The 21235-nt window shown below is 48.4% G+C and overlaps 2 protein-coding genes across 4 annotated transcripts; one reads left to right on the top strand and one right to left on the bottom strand.

Annotated features, from left to right (window-relative positions):
- The first annotated feature begins 1606 nt into the window (after positions 1-1606).
- On the top strand, positions 1607-12628 carry LOC143834005 (uncharacterized). 2 transcript variants are annotated; one of them, XM_077330475.1, is made up of 5 exons: positions 1607-1753; positions 3936-4890; positions 4975-5086; positions 6744-7169; positions 8687-12628. In XM_077330475.1, exons 2-5 carry the CDS (start codon positions 4141-4143, stop codon positions 9316-9318), a joined length of 1920 nt encoding a protein of 639 aa, XP_077186590.1. In that variant the 5' UTR covers positions 1607-1753; positions 3936-4140; the 3' UTR covers positions 9319-12628. The 2 variants fall into 2 exon arrangements, with proteins under 2 accessions (XP_077186590.1, XP_077186591.1); XM_077330476.1 differs by having other exon boundaries at positions 8690-12628.
- Positions 12629-16355: 3727 nt separating this feature from the next.
- LOC143834099 (uncharacterized) lies at positions 16356-21235 on the bottom strand. Of its 2 annotated transcripts, none has more exons than XM_077330691.1 (4): positions 21085-21235; positions 20196-20276; positions 17881-18015; positions 16356-17260 (listed from the first exon to the last, which is right to left on the bottom strand). In XM_077330691.1, the coding sequence occupies exons 2-4, from the start codon at positions 20236-20238 to the stop codon at positions 16494-16496; spliced, it is 945 nt and encodes a 314-aa protein (XP_077186806.1). In that variant the 5' UTR covers positions 20239-20276; positions 21085-21235; the 3' UTR covers positions 16356-16493. The 2 variants fall into 2 exon arrangements, with proteins under 2 accessions (XP_077186806.1, XP_077186805.1); XM_077330690.1 differs by having other exon boundaries at positions 16356-17263; positions 21085-21234.

Below are 21235 nucleotides of genomic sequence, written 5' to 3' on the forward strand. Positions count from 1 at the left end.
TTCAGATTCTTACAATGGCTTCTAAACTGTGAGCCTATGTTGATTTGCTAAATGTTGATGTTTGATATAAGGATTTTCAGTCCCTCTCCAAAATAAATGTTAACCTGTACTAGGTTCAGCCCCCAGGAAGCTGAGAAATCTACACCCTTGAGGAGAACTCATCTCTGTGTAGTCTCTAGATCAGTTATAGGGCCAGGAGAATGTCAACCTTAACCAGGGAGCAAAGCACAGATCTGCTGGCCCTTTCTGTTGGGAGCTAGTGTGGTGTAGCCAGTAAGAGTGGCAGCTTTTAATCTGGAGAGCCAGGTTTGATTTCCCACTCCTCCACATGCAGCTAGCTGGGAGACCTTGGGCCGCTTACAGTTCTTTCAGAGCTTTCTCAGCCTTACCTACCTCACTGGGTGTCTGTTGTGGGGAGAGTAAGGGAAAGGGAATGTAAGCTACTTTAGGATACATGAGGTCCGCTGAGTGACCTTGGGCCAGTCAGTTCTCTTTGGACTCTCTCAGCCCCACCTAACCTCAGGAGGTATCTGTTGTGGGGAGAGAGATTCAGGTGTGTAGCCACGTTGTTCCGAAATAGCAGAACATTTGAGTCCAATGGCACTTTTAAGACCAACAAAGTTTTATTCTAGGTGCGAGCTTTCGTCTATATGCACACTTCCTCAGACAATGAAGTAGGAATGATCAGATAGGCCCCCTCCCTTTCCCTTCTTAGTGGGTTGTGGAATTGGGTTAGTTATGTTGAATCTTGCTGCCATTCTTGTCTTAACTTTTGTAATTAATTGTATTATGTTTTATTGTGTTTTTATTGTTTTAGGGGATTGGTTTTATGTGACCCGCCTCGAGCCTCCGGGGGGAGGCGGGATATTATTATTATTATTATTAATAATAATAATAATAATAATAATAATAATAATATAAGGTAAAGGTAAAGGTACCCCCTGTGCAAACACTGGGTCATGTCTGACCCTTGGGGTGACGCCCTCCAGCGTTTTCATGGCAGACTCAATACGGGGTGGTTTGCCAGTGCCTTCCCCAGTCATGACCGTTTAATAATAATAATAATAATATAACAATAAATAAAAGAGTACAGATATAAGGAGTGGTGAAATTAGCAGAAAATTAGCAAACAGCATCACGAAGCTATCCAACAAGTCTGCAGCAAAAACCAGAATCTCTCAGTCTTTTGGGTTTGATTGCCGTTCACAAAAAGGGGATTATAAAAAGGTTAGTGACTGACGGGGGACGCTTTCCTAATTATGAAGAGATTTAACACAAGGAGACCCAAGCCTGTGGAGAGAGGAAGGGAAAGCTGGGCGTATGCCGCTTTGTGACTCCCTTCTTCTCTTATCTCTGCATCAGGGGTAGTCAAACTGCGGCCCTCCAGATGTCCGTGGACTACAATTCCCATGAGCCACTGCCAGCTGACAGTGGCTCATGGGAATTGTAGTCCATGGACATCTGGAGGGCCGCAGTTTTGACTACCCCTGCTCTACATAGATAACAATCCCAAACGGGGGGAGGCGAGCCAAGGCTCCTTTTCGGCACAGCCGGGCGCACTAAAGGGTTAACACCGGCGAGTCCGGCGTTCCTAGAGCGGCGTGGGAACGCGGAGGGCGCTGCCTGTTGCCACGGGCCGGGACCTCTCCCGGGCCCCGAAACCATCGACTCGCTCCTCCTCTTCCCTAGACAGACGCTGCACTTTGAATGGCTCAGCCGCCCCGGGATGCTGGCCGGCGTCCACGTGGGAGCGGTGAGTTTCAAAAATGAAATTAAAGGGGGTTTCGGGGGTGGCGGGAGGAGGAGGGGGGGGGGGGAGGCTCTGCGCGGGAGAAAGACCCCCTCCCTCCCCCCCAAAAAAGACCAATTGGGGATACTGGGGAGGGGGCGCAGGCTGGCCCAGGCGAGACCCCCCCAAGGAGGCGCGGCTCCCGCTTCGCTCCCCGGAGAAGCCCCTGATTCCCCCGAGCCTCCTTCGCCCGCGATCCCCGATGCGCCTCTGGCCTCTGCTCGCCCTGCAGCTGATGGATGATGCCCACCCAGGAGTTTGGGCTGGCCCCTGAAGGATTAGCCCAGGGGTAGTCAAACTGCGGCCCTCCAGATGTCCATGGACTACAATTCCCAGGAGCCCCTGCCAGCGAATTGGGAATTGTAGTCCATGGACATCTGGAGGGCCGCAGTTTGACTACCCCTGGATTAGCCCGTCCTCCGCGGTGGGGAAGGGGACCTTCCTTACTCAAGCTTTGCAAGGGGAGGGAAGCCAGTCTACCGTGTGCATTTGTGAGAAATGTAATGTTTTAATTGCAATTTTATGAAAAAGGCCTGATGCCCTTGGAGAAGGGTGGGCTTTTGTTGCTGTTAGGTGCGAAGTCGTGTCCGACCCATCGCGACCCCATGGACAATGATCCTCCAGACCTTCCTGTCCTCTACCATTCCCCGGAGTCCATTTAAACTTGCACCTACTGCTTCAGTGACTCCATCCATCCACCTCATTCTCTGTCGTCCCCTTCTTCTTTTGCCCTCGATCACTCCCAGCATTAGGCTCTTCTCCAGGGAGTCCTTCCTTCTCATGAGGTGGCCAAAGTATTTGAGTTTCATCTTCAGGATCTGGCCTTCTAAGGAGCAGTCCGGGCTGATCTCCTTTAGGACTGACCAGTTTGTTTGCCTTGAAGTCCAAGGGACTCGCAAGAGTCTTCTCCAGCACCAAAGTTGAAAAGTCTCAATTCTTTGACGCTCGGCCTTCCTTATGGTCCAACTTTCACAGCCATACATTGCCCCATAGCCTTGACTAGATGCACTTTACTTGGCAGGGTGATGTCTCTGCTTTTTAGGATGCTGTCTAGATTTGCCATCTAGATTTGCCTCCCCAGGAGCAAGCGTCTTTTAATTTCTTTGCTGCAATCCCCATCTGCAGTGATCTTGGAGCCCAGGAAAAGGGTGGGCTAAGAGCAAGAAAATAAAAGAAATAAAATAAAGGGTTCCCCACCACCACCTCTAGACCCTCTCAGAGAGCCAGCTTGGTGTGGTGGTTAGGAGCAGTGGCTTCTAATATGGAGAGTCTGCTCCTCCATATGCAACCAGCTGGGTGAGAGCAGTTCTCTCAGAACTCCCTCATCCCAAACTGCCTCACAAGATTAGATTCAAATGAGTAGCCGTGTTAGTCTGAAGTAGCACAATAAAATCAGAGTCCAATTGCACCTTTAAGACCAACAAAGATTTATTCAAGGCGTGCACCCTCAGAAAGGCTCAAATTACCAGAAGGAAGTGGTGTTTAAATGTTAAAATGCTCTAATGTTTTAATGCCTGATTTATATGTATTTGTTAGCCGCCCTGACCTGACCAAGGCATACTTAAGGGACCACCTCTCTGCCTACGTCCCCCAAAGAGCTTTGTGCTCTGTAAACTCCAACAGCCTAGGATTCCCTGGCCTGAGGAAAGTATGTCTGGCCTCAACCAGGGCCAGGATGTTTCCAGCCCCGGCCCTCGCTTGGTGGGATGAGTTCCCACAGGAGATCCGGGCCCTGTCAGAGCTGCCTCAGTCCCTGCAAGACGGAGCTTTTCTGCCAACAATTTGGTTGGACCAGTCATTCCAGTACCATCAAATAAACCCCCCATGCAGAATATCTGCTGATAAGCTACATCTGAAGAAGCTGCTTAGCCGTACTGAGATGTTGAAGTTTTTAATATTGTGCTATTATTAATATTAAATTATTATTTAATATTAATATTAAATTAATATTATTAATATTAAAATTATCATTTTAAGTTTTTAAAAATATTTATGTTTGATGCGGAATGATTGTTGTACACCGCCTTGAGCCACAAACGAATGCGGTATATAAATTAAATAAATAATACAAGGAAGGGCAGAGTACAAATAAATCTATTATTACGATTATTGTGCCTCTCACGAAGTTCCTCTTTTCCTTTTCCAGGGTGAAGTGGCTTTTTTCTCTCACGGAAGAGGGGCATGGGGGCTGGGAACGCCTGGTAGCCCCTCGTTTCTCGAGACCTCCCCGGCCCACTTCCTTGGGGCCTAGTCTGCCGAAATGGACTAATTCTGGCCCAGAGAGGGAAGCATCCTGCCCCTTACTGCTCGGATGCAGGAAGGGAAGCTGAGGTTGGATGTGACGGGAGGAAATGTCCTCGGAGCAGGAGGCAGTGACAACTGTGGGTCTCCTCTTTGAGTCTGTGGAAGATGAGGGGATCAAAATAGCTGGAAAGACCCTGCATGTGGCCCAGGATGGGACCACCGGCGAGTTTGTGGGTTGGGTCCCTTCAGAACAGGGGAGCCAGGAAGCAGAGGAGGGATTGGCCCACACCTGGGAAGTCCAGTGGCAGGAGTTCCTAAAATCAGTTCATGCCCCTCATTGCAGGAACCCGGAGTCACCAAAGACCATGCGGTGGGAAGTAACCAGATCCTCTCTGGTCCCTTCAGAATCGGGGGCTGGTTCCAGCAGCTGGCCTGGAGGAGAGGCGACCCTTGGCCTTTATCAAGGCCCGGGTGAGGGACCCCCAACTGTCTCGAGCATTGTAGCCAGCGGGGAAAGAGGAGATGGTTCAGAAGCAGAGGGGGAGACTCTAAGCGAGGGTGTCATGGATGGAGAAGTGCAACGCCAACACTTCAGGCAGTTCCGCTACCAGGAAGCTGAGGGGCCCCGTGAGGTGTACATCCGCCTCTGGGAACTTTGCTGTCAATGGCTGCAGCCGGAGAGACGCACCAAGGAGCAGATCCTGGAGCTGCTGGTGCTGGAGCAATTCCTGGCCATCCTGCCCCTGGAGATCCAGAGCTGGGTCCTGGAAGGCCACCCAGATAGTTGCTTCCAGGCGGTGGCCCTGGCCGAGGATTTCCTGATGGGCCCACAGAAGGCCAGAGAGAGGGAACTGCAGGTGAGCCGAGAGGTCCTTGAGCCGTCCTTCCCAGCTCCAGGCATCCTCCTTTGCCCTGACCGATGCTCTCTTCTGCTGTTCCAGGTGCTGGATCCGTCTGTGGAGGCGGCGGTGGGTTTCTCCAGCATGGACCCAGATTTCCTGGACCTGTACAAGGAGGTGAAGCAAGAGGGTGACCAAGATGCTGGCTGGCTGGGTACAAAATCCCTTTTTCTCTGCCAAACAGCCGACCTACGTGATATCCAGAATTAATTAATCGGGGTTGGGGCCCTGACTCAGCTTGGGAGCATCTGTTTGGCATGCCGATGGTTCCAGGTTCAGTCCCCGCCAGCTGCAGTGGAAAGGCTGTGGTAGAACAAGGGTCTCACTCTCTAAAAGGCAGGTTCATTTAGGAAGAGCATCTGCTCAGCATGCAGAAGGTCCCAGAAGGTCCCTGTAACAAAAATCCCTCAGTAATTTATTTATTAGATTTCTGTTCTGCCCTTTCCCGAAGGCTCAGAGTTGAGTACGATAATAAAGCAACAATTGCTAGACAGATCTCCCTGGGGAAGAAACTGGATGTTTGGGGGCTGTGGCTGGGAAGGCCCTTCCTCGGCTTGCCATCTGTCCAACCTCTGGGGGGGGGGGCAGCTAAGGCAGGTATTGTAGCTTCTCAGATCGTTATATAAAATGGATATATTTATTTATTTATATTTTAATTTATATGCCGCCACTCGTGGGAGTACCGTCTCGTGGCGGTTCACAATTAAAAGACTTCCTTAGGAAGATTTATTTGTATTCTGCCTTTCCTTTTATTATTATTATTATATTTATTTAATGCAGGGGTAGTCAAACTGCGGCCCTCCAGATGTGCATGGACTACAATTCCCAGGAGCCCCCTGCCAGCATTCGCTGGCAGGGGGCTCCTGGGAATTTTAGTCCATGGACATCTAGAGGGCCGCAGTTTGACTACCCCTGATTTAATGTATATAGAGAAGAAAAGGAGCTGTATTTTTGTACCCCGCTTCTTCCTACCCGAAGGAGTCTCAGAGCGGCTTACAACCACATTCCCTTCCTCTCCCTGCAATAGACACCCTGTGAGGTAGATGGGGCTGAAGGAGCTCTGACAGGACTGCTCTGTGAGAACAGTTTTGAGAGAACTGTGAGTCGCTGAGGGTCACCCAGCCGGCTGCATGTTAAGGAGTGAAGAATCAAAGCTACTTCATCAGATTAGAGGCTGATGTTTCTAACAGCTACACCAAGCTGTCTCTCTGAGTGTCTACCTGTAACAAAAAAAAATATTGCGGAAAAATGGAAAATTGTGTGTGTGTTTTTAAGCAAAAGAGCCTCTTGTGGCGCAGAGTGGTAAGGCAGTGACATGCTGTCTGAAGCTGTCTGCCCATGAGGCTGGGAGTTCGATCCCAGCAGCAGGCTCAAGGTCGACTCAGCCTTCCATCCTTCCGAGGTCGGTAAAATGAGTCCCCAGCTTGCTGGGGGGTAAACGGTGATGACTGGGGAAGGCACTGGCAAACCACCCCGTATTGAGTCTGCCATGAAAACGCTGGAGGGCGTCACCCCAAGGGTCAGACATTACCCAGTGCTTGCACAGGGGAGACCTTTACCTTTACCTTTTTTTAAGCAAAGAAAAAAGCCAGTTAATTAATAATTGTCTCAGGCCCTGGGGGATTTATTTATTTATTTGACCCATTTTCTCCCCCTAATGGGACCCAACTCCCTTGCCTTGTTCTTTAAACCTTCTCCTTACACAACCTTGTAAGGTAGGCTAGGCTGAGAGCATGACCAGCCCAAGGCTGCCCAGCAAGCTTTCCTGAGGAATCTGAGGGCTTGTCTTTCTCTTTTCTTCTCCGTCCCAGGAGGTGAGGCCCTGCTGAACATGGACAGCGTCGAAAGGCCTGACTGGGAAGAGCTGGATGTGGATTTTGAAGATCCGGGTGGACCGGAGACATGGGAACAAAGCCCAGCAGAGGTGTGGAGGAATTCGGCGACTGGGGGTAGCCGGGATGACTGTCTTGAGACCGCCGTCTCGCCCCCACGGGCAAGAGAGAACACTGTCTTCAGGAAACGCTTTGGCCCCAAACTCCGTGTTAGCAGACGCCAGAGGATCCTCACAGGGCCGAGATCCCACAAATGTGCGGAGTGTGGGCACTCCTTCACCCGGAAAGCCAACCTTTTACGCCACCAGACGCTCCACACAGGTCTGAGGGCACACCTCTGCACAGACTGCGGCCGGAGGTTCACTCGGAGAGAAAACCTGGTCCGACACCTGAAGACCCACACAGGTGAGAGAAAGACAGGGTGCCCTGGAAGCACCGAGGGGAAAAGATGGAGGGGAAAGAGAAGCTGCTCTGGGCTCCTATTTGGGGCCAAAAATTGGGTACAAATGAAGTCAATAAATAAAATAGACCCTTCCTTCCTTCCTTCCTTCCTTCCTTCCTTCCTTCCTTCCTTCCTTCCTTCCTTCCTTCCTTCCTTCCTTCCTTCCTTCCTTCCTTCCTTCCTTCCTTCCTTCCTTCCTTCCTTCCTTCCTTCCTTCCTTCCTTCCTTCCTTCCTGTTATGTCTCTGTACAAGTTACTGATCTGGACTTTGCACAAGATGGGCTGCTATGTTAGTCTAACTGTAACAGTACAAAAGAACAAGTGTCTGGGAGCACCTTGCAGAATAAGTCCCCACCCCCACATGCAGGCAGCTGGGTGACCTTGAGCCAGTCATAGAATCATAGAGTTGGAAGGGATCTCCAGGGTCATCCAGTCTAACCCCCTGCACAATGCAGGAACTTACCATTACCTGCCCACCTATAGTGACCCCAGTTTCATGCCCAAGTGACCCCCCCCCATACCAAAAATCTCCAGAATCCAGCCTGGCCTGGAGGAAATTCACCTACCATCCCTCAGTGGTGATTAGCAATTCGCTGGTTAGACAAGGAATGGTCCCAAGAGGCAAACACTGGCACATCTCTTCCTGCACACTCACTCCCCATCTGCCTAAGTTCATAAGATCAGCATGTCTGCCGGATGACTATCTAGCCTTTGCTTATAAACTTCCAAAGAAGGAGAACCCACCACCTTCCGAGGAAGCCTGTTCCACTGAGGAACCGCTCTAACTGTCAGGAACTTATTCCGGATGTTTAGCCAAAATTTCCTTTGAATTAATTTTAATCCATTGATTCTGGCCCGAACCCCTGGGGCAACAAAACAACTCTGCTCCATATTTTATATGACAGCCCTTCAAATATTTGAAGATGAGTTCCCAAGTATGCTATTCAAGTATGCAATATCTGCCTCAACATAACAATTTCCAGAGCCCTTCTAGTTTCATCCGATCCAGGTTACATTCTAGCTTCTTAGCATTGTTCTCTTCTTCTTGGGCCTTCTCCAGAGGTAGCTGCCTGGCTCTGGGATTCAGCGGCTGAGTGCCTATGCATGGGGAGGTTCCCCTCAGTCAGCATGGCTAGTAGCCACTGATAGCCTTTCCTCACAGGGATTGGTCCCCGCGCCCCTACAGAGTAGTTAAGCGGTGAAATCGACTGCCTAAGGAGGAGGTGAGCTCCCCCTCACCGGGGGTCTTCAAGCAACGGCTGGACAGATCCCTCTCCTGGATGCTTGAGGCTGATCCTGCATTGAGCAAGGGGTTGGACTAGATGGCCCGTTTGGCCCCTTCCAACTCTATGATTCTTAGGATTTTATCTTCACAACCACCCTTGTTTGGTAGGTTAGACCAGAATGGAAATTGTCAACCCTTGAGTCACATGTCTTTGTTCTCCTTCTCTCTCCCACTAAATTTATCTGTTCATTACAGCAGGAGGTGAATGGGTGATTGAGAATGACAGGAATCACCTTTGGGCACCCCTCAAGGCAGGAGACATCCCTGGAAATCAACCAAGAAAGAAAGGGGATGAAAAAAGGCTAACAGAGACTCGGAAACAAAGGTCATCCGTTGGCCAGAATGGGGACTTCTTAGAGAGATCTGTCCGCCAGCGGGTATGTGAAAAGACACAAAAGATTACCTGCCCCATTTGCGAGAAAACATTTCTCCACCTGTCAAGCCTTAACAGACATCAGAGAGCCCGCCACCCAGAAGCAAAGCCACTTTCCTGTTCAGATTGTGGACAGAATCTGGGCCAGGGGACAGACTATGGAAGATGTGAGGTCTCGCCTGCAGGAGAGAAAGTGCATAAATGCTTTAAGTGTGAGAAGAGGCATTCTCTTAAGCTTAACAACCGCAAGAGAAGTACTACAGGGAAGAAGCCGCACAAATGTTTGGAATGCAATTATAGCTTCACCTGCCTGTCACACCTTATCAGGCATCAGAGAATCCACACGGGAGAGAAACCCTATACCTGTTCAGCCTGTGGGAAGAGCTTCCGTCAGACTGCACACCTTGTTAAGCATGAGCGGACGCACAGAGAAGAGAAGCAGTATTTATTCTGACATTTGGGACAGCAGGGCAGTTTCGGTTAGACATGCATCCTCTCAGTTCTGTGCTCTGGTGAAGTGTACCTACAGATGTGCATTCTCTGCCCCGACAAACAAACTTGAAAAGCCCCATTCATTAGTCCAGTTCATTTTTCCTAGGGCCTGGCATCCTGGTCAGAGTGTTCAAAGATGTCAGAGAAAGAAAGAGCAGGAGCTAAGAAACTGACATAGAAGCTTTCCAATCAGCAAAGCCAAACAGATTTCACAAGAGAAGAGGTTCTAGAGGGGAGGGCAAGTCAGGGGCAGGCAAGAGACAAGGAACAGAGAGAGCAGCTTTTCCACTGGGAAGGACGTTAATTGTGAAAGCCTAAAGAATGGTCACTCCAGGTGACTAGACAAGGGGGTTTTCTTGTTAAAGTGGGAAAATGTGTTATTTCTTTTTCTGCTCCTAGCTTTCTGTCTGCCAGAAAAAAATCATAGATAATGCGCAGACATGTAGAGCCATTTTAACCTGATCCTATGCATTGTTAAGCTCACTGGTTTTGATAGCACAAGAGCTAATTGGGTTTTCTGTCTGATGTGCTGGCATTTTTCTGTCCCAAGCCGGTAAGTGGGGGCATGAGGATCAGGGAGCTGATTAGGGAGCTTGGGGACTGAGGCTCACCCTCATCCCAACCCAAACTGGGCGTGATTTCCTCCGGCTGGGGACAGAATAAGCAGAGAAGGGAGTATGCTGGCCACACCCCCACCTCTGTGCGATTAGCCTTTCATGAATAGATTCCCCACATAGAGGTGGTGCCCCAGCAATACTCCCTCCTTGTTACTGGCCGTGTTCCAAAAACATCCTCCATCACAGGGGTGTGGACTCTGTGTCACCATACTCATGAGCTGGTGATCCCATGCTCCATTTCCCTATGTTCAGTCAACATGTGGAGGGATCGTGGCCACATAAGAACATCAGAAGGGCTCTGCTGGATCAGACCAGGGGTCCATCTAGCCCAGCATCCTGTCTCACAGTGGCCAACCAGTTCCTCTGGAGGGCCAATCACAGGGCACAGAGACCTGATGTTTCCACCTGGCTCTGAAACTCAGAGGCTTAGTGCCCCTGAATATGGAGGTTCTTCTCAGCCATAAGGGCATCAAAAAGGCTCACGGGGTCTATCTGCCTCGTACAGTTCCTCTGGAGGGCCAGCCACATGGCACGGAGTCTGAAGCTGATATCCAGAAGTTGACTGCCTCAATGTGGAGGCTCCCCTTAGTCCCCCATGACCAGCAGCTCTAGGAATATAGGCCAAGGCCTTCCCCTGATGGCCCAAAGCGCTGGTATCCAGAGGTTGATTGCCACTGAATGTGGAGGCTCCCATTAGCCCCCATGGCTAGTAGCTACGATGGACCTCGTACAGGGAAATAGGACTCCAGAGATGGAAAGAGCCTTTGCGGGAAATCCAAAGCTGGAACGTTCTGCGCAGAGGGGTGTCCAGCTCTGGCTTCTTGACCTGCAGTCAGGGAGAGCACCTCTCTCCAGTCACTCTGGGTCACTACCGAGTGTGTTGTTGAGCTGCTGTCGCCATTAGGAAATTTCTTAGGACGCCCCACTAAAATTGCCCCTCTGCATCTTGGGCTCCGGAGCTTCAAGTGGGGGTCGGATGAAGGGCTGGGCCAGAGGTTCACAAGTAGCTGCAAGGGAGATCCAAGGGGCTCGCCGTCTTGGTCTGAAGCAGCAGAACAAAATGTGGGTCCAGGGCACCTTGGAAGACCAACAACATTTGATTCAAGGTGTAAGCTTTTGTGTGCACAACACACTTCTGCTGCGCACAAGAAAACTTACACCTTGGTTGAAAGGTTGATCTTAAAGGTGCCCTTGGACTCTGACCTCGTTCTCTTAGCCACAGGGTCTGGTTTGGAGCGGCATCTAATCTGAGAATGGTTTGATTCTTCATTCCTCCACATGCGGCCTGCTGTGGATGACCTTGGGCCGTACCCAGTTCTCCCAGAGCTCCCTCACCCTACCTGACTTACAGGGTGTCTGTTGTGGGGGGAGGAAGGGAAAGGGGTTTGTAAACCGCTTTGGGACTCCTTTGGGTAGTGAAAAGCAGGGAATTAAAAAAAAAACAACAACTCTTCTTAGCCTGGAGAACTGGGCTTGATTCTCCACTCTTCCTTATGCAGCCACCTGGATGACCTTGGGCCAGTCACAGTTCTCTTAGTGCTGTTCTCACAGAGCAGTTCTCTCAGAATTCTTTCACCCTACCTACCTCACAGGATGCCTTTTGTGGGGGAGAGGAAGGGAAAGGTGTTTGTAAATTGCTTTGGGACTCCTTTGGGTAGTGAAAAGCTGCCACGAGTTTTTTTTTTTTTTGCCTCAAGCTTGCTGTGGGTTCTTATTTTCGACAACAGGGTATCAATGAAGATGTGTGTTTTTGTAACCCTGGGAGATGGACGATGCCAAAGAACGGGGATGTGGAGCCAAGAGTGCTTGCAGGAGGCATTGTGGGGCTGAAAAAGTGTAGCACGGAGGGGTTTCTGGGGGGTGTTCATTCCCCTTCGGGATGGAGGACAGTCCACTTGGAATTCCCAGCCCCAGGAAGACATTCTGTAGACGTTCCTCACCCAACATCAGACTAGGCTGTTTGTGGACACAAGAAGTTGCTTCGTGCAGAGCCCCCCCCTCGGTCCATCGAGATCAGAGCTGCCTATTTAAGACTGGCAGCAGCTCTTCAGGGTCTCACGTGAGGGTGTTTCGTGTCACCTGCTGCTTGATCTTTTGCGCTGGAGATGCTGGGAGACAAGCTTGGGAACTTTCAGAGCTAGAGACATTCAATCATAGAGCTGGGACGCCCAGGGTCATCTAGTCCAACCCCCTGCAGAACGCAGGAAACTTATAACTACTTGCCCACACACAGTGAGCCCAGCTCCATGCCCAGATTATGCCCACCCCGGGGTGTGGATAATTTCTTAGATGAATGGAAAGCCAGCTTGGTGTAATGATGAAGGGCGGTGGCCTCTAATCTGGCAAGTGAAGTTTGATTCCCCGCTTCTCCATATGCAGCCAGCTGGGTGACCTCGGCCTAGTCGTAGTCCTGTTAGAGCTGTTCTCACAGAGTAATTCTCTCAGCCTCACCGACCTCTCAGGGTGTCTGCTGTGGGGAGCGGAAGGAAAGGTGATTATAAGCCAGATCATTTGAAGTAACTTTGGAGTCTGTGAGGTTTTTAAAAATGCAAGTGTTTACATAATGACAGCCAACAGGCGCGGTCTTAAAAGAAACTTTCTGCTTTCTCTTGTGCGCCTTACAGCAGTGGTAGTCAACCTGTGGTCCTCCAGATGTTCATGGACTATAATTCCCACGAGCCCCTGCCAGCATTTGCTGGCAGGGGCTCATGGGAATTGTAGTCCATGAACATCTGGAGGACCACAGGTTGACTACCACTGCCTTACAGCACATGCTGAAAGCTGAGGGGTTGGATTCTGTCTCTCTGGAGGAGCAAATGGAGATCACTGAGCTGAATTCATTAAAATGTGCAGATTGAATCCGAGCTTGTGTGATTGCCCTTTGGGTTGTCCTGAGGAGGTAAGTCATGAGGACTTGGAGACATGTTTCTCCAGAGGGCATAAGGAAGCCTCACAAAGCAAGGGAAGATCTCCAGCTAGAATTCAAGAACGATCCACATGAGAGATGATGGGGAAGGCAGAGCGAACGATGCTGCAGGTGCTGAATTCCAAACACGGGGAAATAACGCAGCTGCCTCAGGGGACTGGTTTCGGTGCAAAATCGCAGCCTGTGACTGGAATATGCCACGGTGTGTTTGAATAACCTGTGTGTGGGAAAAAATGCATTTGCAGGTGAGTCATGATGGACCGTTCTTCTATATTTGAATAACATCGCCTTCTAATACCAAATCAGACTCTTGGTATATCGATCTGTCTTGTCTCCTCTTGACTGACGGCCGCTGTCTATGGTTTGTGTCTTACATCAGGGGTAGTCAACCTGGGGTCCTCCAGATGTCCATGGACTACAAATGCTGGCAGGGGCTCATGGGAATTGTAGTCCATGGACATCTGGAGGACCACAGGTTGACTACCCCTGTCTTACATAATTTCCACTGGGCGCCTTTTAACTGGAGATTGAACTGGGGCCTTTTGTGTGCCAAGCAAATAATGCACACCTGAGCCACAATTCTTTGTGTTTTATACATTCTCCAAACAACCCTTAACAACCTTAACAACCTTGTTGTGCTAGGGATGAGCCTCCGTTCTCATGTTTGTTTTTCTGCCTTCAAGGTGTTGTTTTTTTTAAGTTTGTGCAAATCGCTAGGCTTATTTATTTAAAATATTTAAAATATTTCTAAACCTCTTTTTCCCCCAGTGGTTTAGTTCCCAAGGGAGGGTTCCCAAAAAATTAAAAACCCTAAAGACTGTAACATCAGTGCTTCTAGCTTGCAATAGTTTTATTTATTTAGAACCACATTTAATAAAGCAGTCTTCCTCACTTTCATTTTTTTAAACATTTGTTTTAGGTATTTTATTTATATTGTAAACTGCCTTGGGCTCCGCAAGGAAGAAAGGTGGCTAATAAAATTATAAAATGAATATATTTTATTTATTTTTTTTCATAGTTACATCCCAACCATCTTGAACCGGTTACCTCAGGGTGGCTCACAACAGTTCCTGTAAGCCCTCCCCAGTTTGGCGTAGTGGTTAGGAGTGCGGACTTCTAATCTGGCGTGCCGGGTTTGATTCTGCGCTCCCCCACATGCAGCCAGCTGGGTGACCTTGGGCTCGCCAGGACACTGATAAAACTGTTCTGACCGAGCAGGAATATCAGGGCTCTCTCAGACTCACCCACCCCACAGGGTGTCTGTTGTGGGGAGAGGAAAGGGAAGGCGAATGTAAGCCACTTTGAGCCTCCTTCGGGTAGGGAAAAAGCGGCATATAAGAACCAACTCTTCTTCCATCACCCAAAAGGTAGTCAGCATGCTTAAGAGACAGGTGCTAGTAAAACCTGCACACATTTAACCCCCACATTAAAAAAACCAACCTTCAGTCTTTCATAGGCGGCTGGACATCGCTTGGTATTACAACTGATCTTTAGACGGATCAATTACCCTGGAGAAAATGGCCGCTTTGGGAGGGAGGTGAACTCTCTGGCATTGTACCCCATTGAGACCTTCCCCCTTCCCAGACCCACCCTGTTCAGGCTCCACCCCCAAAATCTTGAATTTCCCAAACCTGGCCCTGCCGGGTTTTGGCCCCTGTGTGAGACAGTGTTGGACTGGATGGGCCGTTGGCCTGATCCAACATGGCTTCTCTTACAATCTAACCCGGAGTTGGCCAACCCTACTCTTACAGCACTTAAAGAGTTAAGTCTGTCAGTAGAGTGATTTGTCTCCAAAGTCCACCTCACAGTTAGACAAAGAGTGTTTTGCACCCTCCTTGTTTGTTTCGAGCCAGTTTGGTGTTGCCGTTGGCCTCTAATCTAGAGAACAGCGTTGCATTCCCCACTCCTTCATTTGAAGCCTGGTGGGAGACCTGGTTCTCTCAGAAAACTCTGCCTCACCTACCTCACAAAGTGTCTGTTGTGGGGAGAGGCAGGGTAGGAGATTGTAAGCCACTTTGGGGCTCCTTTGGGTAGTAAAAAGCTGAGTACAAAAGCCCTTCTTTTCCATCTTTCCCACAATACCCAGACCTCACCCAAACATCATATGGACAATCTGGCATGCATGCCCTAATAATTGGCTATTTTTGCGATAACCCTTTGCTCTGAAATCCCATCCATCTGATCCACCCCATGTGGTGTTCTGGGCTCCCATTCCATCCTCACAAGTACCCTGTGCAGTAGGTTATTTTTATTTATTATTATATTTATATACCGCCCTCCCCGGGGGCTCAGGGCCGCTTTGATTAATAGTGTAGATCAGGGGTAGTCAAACTGCGGCCCTCCATATGTCCATGGACTACAATTCCCATGAGCCCCTGCCAGCGTTCGCTGGCAGGGGCTCATGGGAATTGTAGTCCATGGACATCTGGAGGGCCGCAGTTTGACTACCCCTGGTGTAGATTAATAGTGTAGATTAATAGCATTAGATTAATCGTGTAAGGATCAAGCTACATCAAATAAAATGTCAAGTTCAATATTTATAATAGGGTGCACACAGTAGCAAAGTTTTAAAAAAAACGTTAATATCAGGCTGAGTTAAAAGCCAAAACAGGTTGCAAAGTTTCACATACAAACTTGATGAACTTGTCAAAGGATATACATGAGACCATTTCAATCCTCGCCAGGGCTTGAGCCCTCGAGCGGAAGGGAGTCTTGTGGTGGTTCTGCGGAGTTCTACGGACAGGACACCTGGAGGAGCACCTGCAGTACCATTTGCTAAATTTATCCAAAACACATATGCCACCTTTTCACTCAAACAGGCCCCCCTACGACCACCAAAGGAAGCAAACAACAAGGCCTCAAAACTGCATCCAATATGTAAATATTTAACTACAATAGAAACGTGTGAAAAAGCCAGTGTGGTTTAGCGGTTGAGAGTGTTGGACTGGTAGTTGGGAGACTTGGGTTCGAATCTCCATTGGCGCCACAGAACCTCCCTGGGTGACCTTGGGCCAGTCGCGCACTCTCAGCCTAAACCACCTCACAGGATATGGGAGCTGTAAGTCTGTCCACAGCAGCAAAAAGAGAGCACGAGTCCAGGAACACCTTTAAAAACTAATACAATTTGCAGCAGGAGAGGAGCTTTTGTGAGTCACCGTTCCCTTAGAATCATCTAGTTGGAGGGGGACCTCCAGGATCATCTAGTCCAACCCCCTACAGAATGCAGGAAATTCACAACTACCTGCCCATATTTGAAGAAGTGAGCAGTGACCTACAAAAGCTCCTCCCCTGCCACAAATGTTGGTCTTCAAGGCACTCCTAGACTCTTGCCCTTTTCCACTTGCAGGGTTGTTGTGAGAGGAAAATGGAAGGGAGCAGAATGGTGTAAAACACTTTGGGTTTCCATTGGGGAGTGAGGCAAGATACACATGAAGCAAAGAAACACAAAACCAGGGAGAAGGACCAGTAAGATTTTACTGGGGGATGTGCCAATCGAATCAAACAAGGAAAGACAGTGACTGAAGGAGGTTGACTGGGGTCGTCTCCTTCTGAGAGCTGAGGCAACAACCATGAGCCTGTAATAATTTTTGCCTTTCAAGCTTTCCGGTTGTACTTGGAAGCTTTAAGGGCGACACGCTTCCTTTTTGGCCCAGATTTGCCCAGTTTGGCACTGAGGAACTTCAGGATAGCTCTCTGAGAGAACTTCTCTGGCTTCAAAAACTTGCCTTTCCTTTGGCGTGAGAGCCGGGATCCCCTGGCCCGGCCTGCCCCACTTGGCCTCGGCCTCCACGGGCACCTTTCCATGCTTAGGCGCGTGGGGCTCCAATTTAAGAATTTGACAATGTAGTCACAGGAAGCAGCTGTGGCCTGGACAATCTCCGTGGCTTCCAAAGCCTCAGGAGACGACCGGGCGTCCATCCACAGCAAAGCTGGAGCAAGCTTACCCAGAGCTTCCATTTTGTCATTTATGAAATGATCAAAAGTCGTCCTAAGCGTCGCGATGCTGTCGCACGCCAATTTGAAAAAGGCATTCGGGTTGGTGAAGGCCATTTGGGGTTTCTTCAAGGGGGAGGCAAAATCATTCATCTTTGGGCTCAGAAGGTAAGCCCCCTCTGCTGGCGTGGCCCCGGAGGTTTCCAAAAACGATGCCTCGGTTTGGTGCTCAGGTTCCCTTTCCAGCTGATCGCGGGCTTCAGGCTTGGGTGGGTTTGCCGATTCCTTCCCACGGCTCTGTTGAAGGGGGAGCTCGTGGGAGGCTTGGTTAGTGGACTGAAGAGAGAAGGCAAACTCCAGAGGCTGTGAGGTCTCCCAGGGGTCTCGTGGGGGGCTGCAGTTTGGAGCATTATTAGGGGAGAGACAGCCTGCTTGGAGGAGAAAAGAGGGGAAAAATTCAGTAAAGGCTTGAGAACATAAGAGAAGCCATGCTGGATCAGGACATTGGCCCATCCAGTCCAGCACTCTGTCTTACACAGTGACCAAAACCCAAGGGCCATCAGGAGGTCCAGCAATGGGTCCCAAACTCCGAAGGCCTCCCATTGTGGACCCCCGAGCTCCAAGAAGACAGAGCACCACTGCTCCAGAAAGAGTGTTCCACCTAGACCTGGTGGAGAAGAACCATTAACCGATGCACTGACATTGTCTCTGTCTGAAATTTCCTCGCTTACTCTGCCTGGGATTCTGGGAAGACGAATGGAAACGTAGACTGGTTCTCCTATTTTAAAAAGGATGCTGGTTTAAATTGGAAACCCAGCCCAAAACTCATTTTTACAACAAGGTCCTGATCCTGACCATGGAGCTCTTCCCTTCCTACACTTGAAAAAGGACCTTTAGAGTTCCACCACCCAAAACATTTTAACCCTTCCAGACACACAATAACCCTGTCAACAAGTTTTATTTGTTTTTACCCAGCCTCTTCTTTCCAAAGGCTGCCATTTGTCAGTAACACCACAAAACATCATGCAATTTAAGTATTTAAAAGTACCTGGCTGTACATTTTCATACTCTATGACACTAGAGAGAGTCTCCTTCGGGGAGGTATTTTTTTCCTCAGAGCTGCTGCCCCACATGTGGGGTGGTGAGGAACCCCCAGCGTCACCATCACTCCGGGGAATGTTATCTTGAACAGGAAAAAAAAAGACGACAAATAGTTAAGTACTTGGTTTTCACTCGCTAAGCCCGTGGGTTTTAAAAACGACCTCCCCGCACACCACATTTGCTGGCAGTTTGAAGTATGTTCCTGGAAACGCAACTAGAAAGGCTTGCAGAGAATTATTCTTCCATGAGTGACCCATGTAGTCTTTTGTGCTACAAGGCCTTGAGAGAGGTCTTCCCTCTCTGCGGAGTGACAATTCGCTTCATTCATTCATTCATTCATTCATTCATTCATTCATTCATTCATTCATTCATTCATTCATTCATTCATTCATTCATTCATTCATTCATTCATTCATATACTGCCCTCCCCAGAGGCTCAGGGCAGTTTACATAAAACATATAAACAATACAAGAAATAATCCATAATATATAAATAACCATAACATTGATACCAATAACTGATAATTGTAACAGTGCAAACAGTGCAATAGTGCAAACAGGTCCAGAGTGCACTGATGGAGTTCTGGGAGGGAGGGAGCAGGGGCCTTTCAGATGTTGGTTATGCCTGGTCTCAACCAAATGCCTGGCGGAAGAGCTCTTTTTTGCAGGCCCTGCGGAACTCCTTCAGCTCTGTCAGGGCCCTGATCTCCTCCAGGAGCTCATTCCACCAGGTGGGGGCCAGGACAGAGAATGCTCAGGCCCTGGTTGAGGCCAGGCGGGCTTCTTTAGAGCCAGAGACCATTAGCCGGTTGGTGGTGGCGGAGGGTAGAGCTCTTTGAGGGGCATAGGCAGGGAGGCGGTCCCTCAGGTACTCTGGGGACATTGCACTTAACTAAACTCTCCCAGCAGAAAAAACACAGGATGTCAAACAATTGATTCTGAGGAATTTTATCTGAAGAAAGGTGCATGCACATGAAAGCTTTCATCCGGAATAAAACGTTGTTGGTCTGAAAGGTACTGCTAGACTCCAACTTATAGGTCACCTCCACACTAAAGAGTTCAGTTCCCTTGGAGAAAAGGGCTGCTTGGGAACATGATACTTTGCTAAGGTCCTTCCTTGCCCCAAATCTCACCCACTCCCGGCTCCACTCCCAAAAATCTCCAGGTATTTTCCCAGCCGAGAGTTGGCAACCCTAAACAGACTTTGGCCTCCTGTAGTCCAAATAAAAATGTATGGCCACACGCTCCAACAGCCTAATGCAGCCTGTCTCAACTTTTTTCCTGTTCAGAAATGTACATTCAAAAATATGTACATATGAATAATTTATTTTATTTATTTATTTATTTATTTATCATACTTATATACTGCCCTCCCCGGAGGCTCAGGGCGGTTTACATCATAACAGAGAACAATACATAAAACAGTCTGTAACATGTATAACTGATAACTAATAATTGTAACCAAAATAACAGCACAATATAACGGTATAACAATATAGTACTACAAACAGGTCCAGGGCTTATTGATGGGATTCTGAGGGGGGTGGTTTATTTATTGAATTCTGAGGGGGGGTGGGGGGGAGCAGGGGCCCTTGGTCGCTGTTGATTACGTCTGGTTTCAGCCAAATGCCTGGTGGAGGAGCTCCTTTTTGCAGGCCCTGTTGTATTGTATTATAATACAATAATTCAAAGAAGTTATCTGTACTGTTCCTGTTTTATGTAAACCGCCCTGAGCCTTTGGGAAGGGTGGCATATAAATATATAATAAATAAATAAATACCAAACGTACATGTTTTGTAAATTTTCAAAACGTACATGTTTTAAGAATGTTCAGAACTTGTCCTTGCAGGAAAATATTCCTTTAACAATCTATGCTAAATCATGAGAGTATTTTGTTTATTTTGGATCTCCACATGGCCTTTTCTGCCAGCTGCTTTGGCTTTTTGAAACTCTAGGTAGGCTCTGGAGCTCTCCCAGAATTACAACTGCTCTCTGGACAACCGAGATGAATCATAGAATAATAAAGCTGGAAGAGACCTCCTGGGTCATCTAGTCCAACCCCCCTAGGGAGAAAATGGCTGCTCTGAGAGGTAAAATCTTTGGCCTTACACTTTGCTCAGGGTCTCCCTTGCCCCAATGCTGTTCTCCACAGACTCCGCCTCCAAATTCCAGAAATTTCCCTACCTATTTTTTTTTAAACCCATGTTGTTGACTCTTTTCCCAAACTGAAGCCTAAAGAGGAAAACAACAACAAAGAGATACCTGCTTGCTTTGAAAGATGCTTTAGGGGACTTCCGGCAGACATGCTGTGTTTGCTGGGGAGGAGGAGGAGGGGGATTTTCCCTGCAAAGGACAAAGAGAATGTGAAAAGCTGGCTATTGTTTGACCCAATGTCCTCCAAGGGAAGCAGTAGCCGATTTATTCAGTCAATTTGACCCGTATAGATAATATACAGAAACTAAAAGCCACAAAACTAATGACAACTAATAAAAACCTGGATAGGTTACAAAAATATTACTTAAACAAAAAAAATCAGAATATTAACACAACACTAAAACAAAGAAGCACGAAAAATAGATATATCTGATAGAGATGGGGGAAAATATCTGATATAGATGGGGGGAAATAATGGTGTTCACACCATTAACCCTTGTGGACATGGACAGACATCCAAATTAAAAAATATTTATCTATACATTCCTGTCCTTCAGACATTTTTGCTAATCTTATACTGCTGGAGATGAATTCAAGTGGGTAGCCGTGTTGGTCTGAAGTAGCATAACAAAATCAGAGTCTTAAAAGGACCTTTAAGACCAACAAAAATTTATTCAAATAAAAATATGGGAGATGTTTGTGTCTTTATCCCTTTGAAAAGCTACCTGGTTAGCAGGAGAATAAGAATTGGTTTTTATACCCCGCTTTTCACTGCCCAAAGGAGTCTCAAAGCAGCTTATAATCGCTTTCCCTTCCTCTCCCCACAACAGTGGTAGGTGGGGCTAAGAGAGCTCTGAGAGAACTGTTTGGCAACAACTCTAAGAGAACTTCGACTAGCCCAGTACATCAAGCTTAGTCATGTAAGAAACTAGACAATATTCTCCTCTCCCCCCCCCCCAACATGTGCGTGGCTAGGGAGAAATAAAGGCCAGCTTACCTGAGCAGGAAGCCTTGGTGCTTTGGCTGCTGGAACAAAAGAACTGTTCTCAGCCCTGCCAAGTCTTTTAAGGCCCTGGGTCTTTTGTGTGTGAAGATGCTCTGTGATTGGCCTCTTCCCTCATGTGCTCCTCACTACAATGGGAGTACCT

Source organism: Paroedura picta, chromosome 3 (assembly GCF_049243985.1).
Source record: "Paroedura picta isolate Pp20150507F chromosome 3, Ppicta_v3.0, whole genome shotgun sequence".
Lineage (NCBI taxonomy): Eukaryota > Metazoa > Chordata > Lepidosauria > Squamata > Gekkonidae > Paroedura > Paroedura picta.